Source organism: Chiloscyllium plagiosum, unplaced genomic scaffold, assembly GCF_037043375.1.
Source record: "Chiloscyllium plagiosum isolate Xiang-an unplaced genomic scaffold, Cpla_swu_hap1 HiC_scaffold_1, whole genome shotgun sequence".
Lineage (NCBI taxonomy): Eukaryota > Metazoa > Chordata > Chondrichthyes > Orectolobiformes > Hemiscylliidae > Chiloscyllium > Chiloscyllium plagiosum.
Genome location: NW_028270139.1, coordinates 166,218,258 through 166,227,707, shown reverse-complemented (window position 1 = coordinate 166,227,707; position 9,450 = coordinate 166,218,258). Strand labels below are relative to the sequence as shown.

The 9,450-nt window shown below is 49.6% G+C and overlaps 1 protein-coding gene across 2 annotated transcripts in view; it reads right to left on the bottom strand.

The window, feature by feature from the left end:
- Nucleotides 1–210: 210 nt before the first annotated feature.
- The window catches only part of LOC122555148 (serine protease HTRA2, mitochondrial-like), a 29,197-nt gene continuing 19,957 nt past the window's right edge, over nt 211–9,450 (bottom strand). The window contains exons 6-8 of one of the 2 annotated variants that reach the window (XM_087992030.1): nt 3,395–3,461; nt 1,294–1,389; nt 212–495 (exon numbers count right to left, since the gene is read on the bottom strand). In XM_087992030.1, the coding sequence (XP_087848156.1) occupies nt 330–495; nt 1,294–1,389; nt 3,395–3,461 (329 nt within the window). In that variant the 3' untranslated portion in view covers nt 212–329. Of the gene's footprint in view, nt 496–1,293; nt 1,390–3,394; nt 3,462–9,450 lie in introns of both variants that reach the window. The other variant, XM_087992032.1, reaches the window with a different exon arrangement.

Sequence of the window (9,450 nt, the reverse complement as noted above, 5' to 3'; positions counted from 1 at the left end):
AGGCTGATCAATCACAATCTCTGCCCGTGAACCCTGAGCAGACACATCACCGTCATCATCGTCTCTGTCATCGCCGGCCGATCCAAGTCGGCAACTTTGAGCTGCTGAGAGCACCTTGGCCTAGCCATCGGACCACTGAGCCCACGTGGTGTTCCTCTCCTCTCCCCTCCCCACCCCCCCCACCCGACCCAGGCCCCTCCCTCCCTCCCCCCCAACAATACACAGGCCGACCCTCCTTCACCCTTCATAGTCCAGCTCCAGGGTGACCTCAGAGTCCCGAGTGTGCTCCATACCCCATTAGCCTCACTCCCCAGGCCCTCCCCTCTCTGTCACTCTGGGACCTCGGGGACAATATTGATCATGAGTTCCTCGCTGCCTCTGCGCACCACCACGGTCAGCGAGTTCTCCCGGTGAACCGCCCGGTAAACGTCCTCCGCCGTCTTCACCACACGGCCATTTATCTCCAGGACAATGTCGCCCGGCCTCACTCCAGCTCTGTCCAAACGAGGGGTGGGCGAGGGGAGGAGAGAGAGAGAGAGAGAGAGAGAGGACATTACCACCAGGAGCAGCTCAGTGGCACAGGCACTGAGGAATGAGGGTGTCGAGGTGGGACAGGAGAGAGATTATGGGGGGAGGTAGACAGGAGAGTGCGGGGGAGTGTTGGGGGGACAAAGAGAGATAGAAGAGGAAAGTTGGAGAGCAAGGAGGAAGAGAGAGAGAAAGATAATATGGGGAAGGAGGCCAGGAGGGTTGGAAGTGGAGGGTTTAGGGGCAGTGTGTCGGAGGAGGATAATGGGGAAACAGAGGGGCTTGGGAGATGTGAGGCAGTGGAGGGAGAAGGACAGGGTGCAGTGAAGGGTGTAACAGTATCCTGCAGTCACACAATAAACCCGCCTCCACCAAATACACACCTTCCCACCTCCAGAACCCAGCCCTCACCAAACCCCCAGCCCCAGCATCCCTTCTCCAACAGCACCCCCCCATCTCAAAAATCCCATTGCCCGTCCTCTACACTCCCCACCTCAATGTCCCCAATAAGCCCTCCCGTTTCCACCTTCCGCTGCCCCCAGTAGCCTATTTCCTGGCCCCTTTAGCATTCTAAAACCCCTTCCCACTCCAATAGCCTCTCAGTTGCCCCCAGCATCTCCTTCCCTGTCTCCTGTACCCCTCACCATTTGCAATACCCCATCTGTCCCCAACAGCCCATCACAGATGTCCTCTTCCTGAGCCCCCAGTTGCCCTGTCCCCAGTACACATTCCCGCCCTCTCCAACGAGCCCCTGCGGTTACTCACAGATACGCTGGAGAGCCAGTGATCACTTTGTGGATTAAAACGCCGTAGGAGACATTTGGGAATCTGGGATCTCGCAGTTTCAGCTCCCTCAGGATTCTGAAATGTTTAAAATCACTCCAAGTAGTGCCAGCTTCTGAAATACCCTTCCCTTCCCAAAGACATTCTAACAAAGAACTCTGAAACTCCAAATACCACCTCCCCATAGCCTTAATACCCCACATCATCCAATCACACAGATACCCCACCCAAAGCACCTCACTCAAACTCCCCTCCCCCAAAATATCCCTCCGTTTGTTTTAATGACAGCGTCATCTCAAACACCCATTTATCAGGAGGGCAGCCCCAACAACACACAAGGAGCTTGGCACCATCCAGGACAAAGCAGCCCAGCACCACATCCACAAACATCCCCTCCCTCTACCACTGACGCTCAGTAACAGCAGGGGGACCATCTACAAGAGGCACTACAGAAATTCACCAAAGACAGCACCTTCCAAACCCACAACCACGGGAGGAACAAGTGCAGCAGATACATGGGAACACCACCCCCTTCAAGATCCCCTCCTAGTCTGTCACCATCCTGACCTGGAAGTATATCGCTGTTCCTTCACTGTCACTAGGTCAAAATCCTAGAACTCCCTCCATAACAACAGTTTATTTTTAAAAATTCACAGGATGAGGGTGTCATAGAGATGTACAGCATGGAAACAGACCCTTCACTCCAACCCGTCCATGCCGATCCAGCACCGATCCTTGTGGCACTCCACTGGTCACAGGCCTCCAGTCTGAAAAACAACCCTCCACCACCACCCTCTATTTTCTACCTTTGAGCCAGTTCTGTATCCAAATGGCTAGTTCTCCCTGTATTCCATGAGATCTAACCTTGCTAATCAGTCTCCCATGGGGAACCTTGTCGTATGCCTTACTGAAGTCCATATAGATCACATCTACCGCTCTGCCCTCATCAATCCTCTTGTTACTTCTTCAAAAAACTCAATCAAGTTTGTGAGACGTGATTTCCCACGCACAAAGCCATGTTGACTATCCCTAATCAGTCCTTGCCTTTCCAAATACATGTACATCCTGTCTCTCAGGATTCCCTCCAACAACTTGCCCACCACTGAGGTCAGGCTCACTGGTCTATAGTTCACTGGCTTGTCCTTACCACCCTTCTTAAACAGTGGCACCACGTTTGCCAACCTCCAGTCTTCCGGCACCTCACCTGTGACTATTGATGATACAAATATCTCAGCAAGAGGCCCAGCAATCACTTCTTTGCTTCCCACAGAGTTCTCGGGTATACCTGATCAGGTCCTGGGGATTTATCCACCTTTACCCGTTTCAAGACATCCAGCACTTCCTCCTCTGTAATCTGGACATTTTGCAAGGCGTCACCATCTATTTCCCTACAATCTATGTCTTCCATGCCCTTCTCCACAGTAAATACTGATGCAAAATACTCGTTTAGTCTCTGCCCCATGTTTCTGTAATTGCTATGATATCCCAGTCCCATGTTCCTAACCGTGCCCCGAGTTCATCTGCCTTCCCTGTTAGTCCTCGTGCATTGAAATAAATGCAGTTTAGTTTATTAGTCCGACCTTGTTCCGCTTTGGCCCTGCCTGCCCTGACTGCTTGACTCACTTCTTTTCTCAACTGTGTCATTCACTGGCGAGGCCAGCATTTTTTGCCCATCCCAAACTGGCCAGAGGGCAGTTTCAAGCCAAGCACATTGCAGTGGGTCTGGAGTCACATGTAGGCCAGACAAGGTAAGGATGATAGATTCCCTTCCTGATGGACATGAGTGAACTAGATGGGAATTCTTTTTGATGCTCAGGAATGATTTTTATAGTTATCAACAGACACACAATTCCAGGTGGATAAGGAATTCACCTGGACTGGGGATTAATAGGCGAGTGAAAATACCACTCGGCCATCACTCGCTATAGACAGGTTGGCAATCTCCCAGCAGCAGGTGGACGACAGTGGGTCAAGAGGGGAGCTCACCCCCCACCTTCTCAAGGGCAACTAGGGACGGGAGCAATAGACAGTGTGAAGGAAGGAGGAACACAGACAAGGGGAAGCTGGTCAACGGAAAACATACTGAGGAGTGAGGGTCAGCATCAGCACGCCGATGTAACGATGTTTCGCTTCCGATCCAAACCAGGACTCTGGAAACAAAAAGCTGGTGTCACTCAAACGGTGCAACTAATCGCAAACCATTACACAATCCATCGGAGCCAATCACTTTACACTCTCTATATCCCTTTATAATACACGGAGCTGACCGGTCCCTATCTCTCTCTAATACACTGAACTTACCGGTCCCTATTTCTCTCTAATACACTGAACTGACTGGTCCATGTCGCTCTATAACCCACTGAGCTGAACGGTCCCTATCTCTGGATAACACACTGAGCTGACCGGTCCCTATCTCTCTAGAATATACTGAGCTGACCGATCCCTATCTCCCTGTAATACACTGAACTGACTGCTTCATGTCGCTCTATAACCCACTGAGCTGACCGGTCCCGATCTCTCTATAATACACTGAGCTGACCGGTCCCTATCTCTATATAATACACCGAGCTGACCGGTCCCTATCTCTATATAATACACCGAGCTGACCGGTCCCTATCGCTCTACAATACACTGAGCTGACCGGTCCCTATCTCTCTAGAATACACCGAGCTGACCGGTCCCTAACGCTCTACAATACACTGAGCTGACCGGTCCCTATCCCTCTATAATACACTGAGCTGACCGGTCCCTATCTCTCTGTAATACAATGAGCTGACAGGTCCCTATCTCTCTATAATATACTGAACTGACTGGTCCATGTCACTCTATAACCCACTGAGCTAACCGGTCCCTTTCTCTCTCTAATACACTGAGCTGACCGGTCCCTATTTCTCTATAATACACTGAGCTGACTGGTCCCCATCTCTCAATAATACACTGAGCTGACCGGTCCCTATCGCTCTATAATGCACTGAGCTGACCGGTCCCTATCTCTCTATAATGCACTGAGCTGAGCGGTTGCTTTCTCTCTATAATACACTGAGCTGACCGGCCCCTATCTCTCAATAACACACTGAGCTGACCAGTCGCTATCTCTCTATAATACACTGAGCTGACCAGTCCCTATCTCTCGATAACAGTGAGCTGACCGGTCATAACTCTCTATAATACACTGAGCTGACCGGTCCCTATCTCTCTAGAATACACTGAGCTGACCAGTCCCTAACTCTCTTGAATACACTGAGCTGACCGGCCCCTATCTCTCGATAATACACTGAGCTGACCTGTCTCTATCTCTCGATAACAGTGAGCTGACCGGTCATAACTCTCTAAAATACACTGAGCTGACCGGTCCCTATCTCTCTCTAATACAGAGCTGACCAGTCCCTAACTCTCTAGAATACACTGAGCTGACCGGTCCCTATCCCTCTATAATAAACTGAGCTGACCGGTCCCTATCTCTCTCTATTACACTGAGCTGACCAGTCCCTATCTCTCGATAACACACTGAGCTGACCGATCCCTATCTCCCTGTAATACACCAAACTAATTGGTTCATGTCGCTCTATAACCCACTGAGCTGACCAGTCCCTATCTCGCTATAATACACCGAGCTGACCGGTCCCTATCGCTCTACAATACACTGAGCTGACCGGTCCCTAACTCTCCATAATACAATGAGCTGACCGGTCCCTATCTCTCTATAATATACTGAACTGATTGGTCCATGTCGCTCTATAACCCACTGAGCTAACCGGTCCCTATCTCGCTCTAATACACTGAGCTGACCGGTCCCTATTTCTCTATAATACACTGAGCTGACTGGTCCCCATCTCTCAATAATACACTGCGCTGACCGGTCCCAATCGCTCTCTATTACACTGAGCTGACCGGTCCCTATCTCCCTGTAATACACTGAGCTGACCGGTCCCTATCTCTCTATAATGCACTGAGCTGAGCGGTCACTTTCTCTCTATAATACACTGAGCTGACCTGTCCCTATCTCCCTGTAATACACTGAGCTGACCGGTCCCTATCTCTCTATAATGCAATGAGCTGAGCGGTCGCTTTCTCTCTATAATACACTGAGCTGACCAGTCCCTAACTCTCTATAATACACTGAGCTGACCGGTCCCTATCTCTCACTAATACACTGAACTGACTGGTCCATGTCGCTCTATAACCCACTGAGCTGACCGGTCCATATCCCTTTATAATACACGGAGCTGACCGGTCCCTATCTCTCTCTAATACACTGAACTGACCGGTCCCTATCTCTCTCTAATACACTGAACGGACTGGTCCATGTCGCTCTATAACCCACTGAGCTGACCGGTCCCTATCTCTGGATAACACACTGAGCTGACCGGTCCCTATCTCTCTGTAATACAATGAGCTGACAGGTCCCTATCTCTCTATAATATACTGAACTGACTGGTCCATGTCACTCTATAACCCACTGAGCTAACCGGTCCCTTTCTCTCTCTAATACACTGAGCTGACCGGTCCCTATTTCTCTATAATACACTGAGCTGACTGGTCCCCATCTCTCAATAATACACTGAGCTGACCGGTCCCTATCGCTCTATAATGCACTGAGCTGACCGGTCCCTATCTCTCTATAATGCACTGAGCTGAGCGGTTGCTTTCTCTCTATAATACACTGAGCTGACCGGCCCCTATCTCTCAATAACACACTGAGCTGACCAGTCGCTATCTCTCTATAATACACTGAGCTGACCAGTCCCTATCTCTCGATAACAGTGAGCTGACCGGTCATAACTCTCTATAATACACTGAGCTGACCGGTCCCTATCTCTCTAGAATACACTGAGCTGACCAGTCCCTAACTCTCTTGAATACACTGAGCTGACCGGCCCCTATCTCTCGATAATACACTGAGCTGACCTGTCCCTATCTCTCGATAACAGTGAGCTGACCGGTCATAACTCTCTAAAATACACTGAGCTGACCGGTCCCTATCTCTCTCTAATACAGAGCTGACCAGTCCCTAACTCTCTAGAATACACTGAGCTGACCGGTCCCTATCCCTCTATAATAAACTGAGCTGACCGGTCCCTATCTCTCTCTATTACACTGAGCTGACCAGTCCCTATCTCTCGATAACACACTGAGCTGACCGATCCCTATCTCCCTGTAATACACCAAACTAATTGGTTCATGTCGCTCTATAACCCACTGAGCTGACCAGTCCCTATCTCGCTATAATACACCGAGCTGACCGGTCCCTATCGCTCTACAATACACTGAGCTGACCGGTCCCTAACTCTCCATAATACAATGAGCTGACCGGTCCCTATCTCTCTATAATATACTGAACTGATTGGTCCATGTCGCTCTATAACCCACTGAGCTAACCGGTCCCTATCTCGCTCTAATACACTGAGCTGACCGGTCCCTATTTCTCTATAATACACTGAGCTGACTGGTCCCCATCTCTCAATAATACACTGCGCTGACCGGTCCCAATCGCTCTCTATTACACTGAGCTGACCGGTCCCTATCTCCCTGTAATACACTGAGCTGACCGGTCCCTATCTCTCTATAATGCACTGAGCTGAGCGGTCACTTTCTCTCTATAATACACTGAGCTGACCTGTCCCTATCTCCCTGTAATACACTGAGCTGACCGGTCCCTATCTCTCTATAATGCAATGAGCTGAGCGGTCGCTTTCTCTCTATAATACACTGAGCTGACCAGTCCCTAACTCTCTATAATACACTGAGCTGACCGGTCCCTATCTCTCACTAATACACTGAACTGACTGGTCCATGTCGCTCTATAACCCACTGAGCTGACCGGTCCATATCCCTTTATAATACACGGAGCTGACCGGTCCCTATCTCTCTCTAATACACTGAACTGACCGGTCCCTATCTCTCTCTAATACACTGAACGGACTGGTCCATGTCGCTCTATAACCCACTGAGCTGACCGGTCCCTATCTCTGGATAACACACTGAGCTGACCGGTCCCTATCTCTCTAGAATATACTGAGCTGACCGATCCCTATCTCCCTGTAATACACAGAACTGACTGCTTCATTTCGCTCTATAACCCACTGAGCTGACCGGTCCCTATCTCTCTAGAATACACTGAGCTGACCGGTCCCTATCTCTCTAGAATACACCGAGCTGACCAGTCCCTAACTCTCTTGAATACACTGAGCTGACCGGCCCCTATCTCTCGATAATACACTGAGCTGACCTGTCTCTATCTCTCGATAACAGTGAGCTGACCGGTCATAACTCTCTAAAATACACTGAGCTGACCGGTCCCTATCTCTCTCTAATACAGAGCTGACCAGTCCCTAACTCTCTAGAATACACTGAGCTGACCGGTCCCTATCCCTCTATAATAAACTGAGCTGACCGGTCCCTATCTCTCTCTATTACACTGAGCTGACCAGTCCCTATCTCTCGATAACACACTGAGCTGACCGATCCCTATCTCCCTGTAATACACCAAACTAATTGGTTCATGTCGCTCTATAACCCACTGAGCTGACCAGTCCCTATCTCGCTATAATACACCGAGCTGACCGGTCCCTATCGCTCTACAATACACTGAGCTGACCGGTCCCTAACTCTCCATAATACAATGAGCTGACCGGTCCCTATCTCTCTATAATATACTGAACTGATTGGTCCATGTCGCTCTATAACCCACTGAGCTAACCGGTCCCTATCTCGCTCTAATACACTGAGCTGACCGGTCCCTATTTCTCTATAATACACTGAGCTGACTGGTCCCCATCTCTCAATAATACACTGCGCTGACCGGTCCCAATCGCTCTCTATTACACTGAGCTGACCGGTCCCTATCTCCCTGTAATACACTGAGCTGACCGGTCCCTATCTCTCTATAATGCACTGAGCTGAGCGGTCACTTTCTCTCTATAATACACTGAGCTGACCTGTCCCTATCTCCCTGTAATACACTGAGCTGACCGGTCCCTATCTCTCTATAATGCAATGAGCTGAGCGGTCGCTTTCTCTCTATAATACACTGAGCTGACCAGTCCCTAACTCTCTATAATACACTGAGCTGACCGGTCCCTATCTCTCACTAATACACTGAACTGACTGGTCCATGTCGCTCTATAACCCACTGAGCTGACCGGTCCATATCCCTTTATAATACACGGAGCTGACCGGTCCCTATCTCTCTCTAATACACTGAACTGACCGGTCCCTATCTCTCTCTAATACACTGAACGGACTGGTCCATGTCGCTCTATAACCCACTGAGCTGACCGGTCCCTATCTCTGGATAACACACTGAGCTGACCGGTCCCTATCTCTCTAGAATATACTGAGCTGACCGATCCCTATCTCCCTGTAATACACAGAACTGACTGCTTCATTTCGCTCTATAACCCACTGAGCTGACCGGTCCCTATCTCTCTAGAATACACTGAGCTGACCGGTCCCTATCTCTATATAATACACCGAGCTGACCGGTCTCTATCGCTCAACAATACACTGAGCTGACCGGTCCCTAACTCTCTAGAATACACCGAGCTGACCGGTCCTTAACGCTCTACAATACACTGAGCTGACCGGTCCCTATCCCTCTATAATACACTGAGCTGACCGGTCCCTCTCTCTCTGTAATACAATGAGCTGACCGGTCCCTATCTCTCTATAATACACTGAACTGACTGGTCCATGTCACTCTATAACCCACTGAGCTAACCGGTCCCTTTCTCTCTCTAATACACTGAGCTGACCGGTCCCTATTTCTCTATAATACACTGAGCTGACTGGTCCCCATCTCTCAATAATACACTGAGCTGACCAGTCCCTATCTCTCAATAACACACTGAGCTGACCAGTCCCTATCTCTCTATAATACACTGAGCTGACCAGTCCCTATCTCTCGATAACAGTGAGCTGACCGGTCATAACACTCTATAATACACTAAGCTGACCGGTCCCTATCTCTCTAGAATACACTGAGCTGACTAGTCCCTAACTCCCTTGAATACACTGAGCTGACCGGCCCCTATCTCTCGATAATACACTGAGCTGACCGGTCCCTATCTCTCGATAACACTGAGCTGACCGATCATAACTCTCTAAAATACACTGAGCTGACCGGTCCCTATCTCTCTC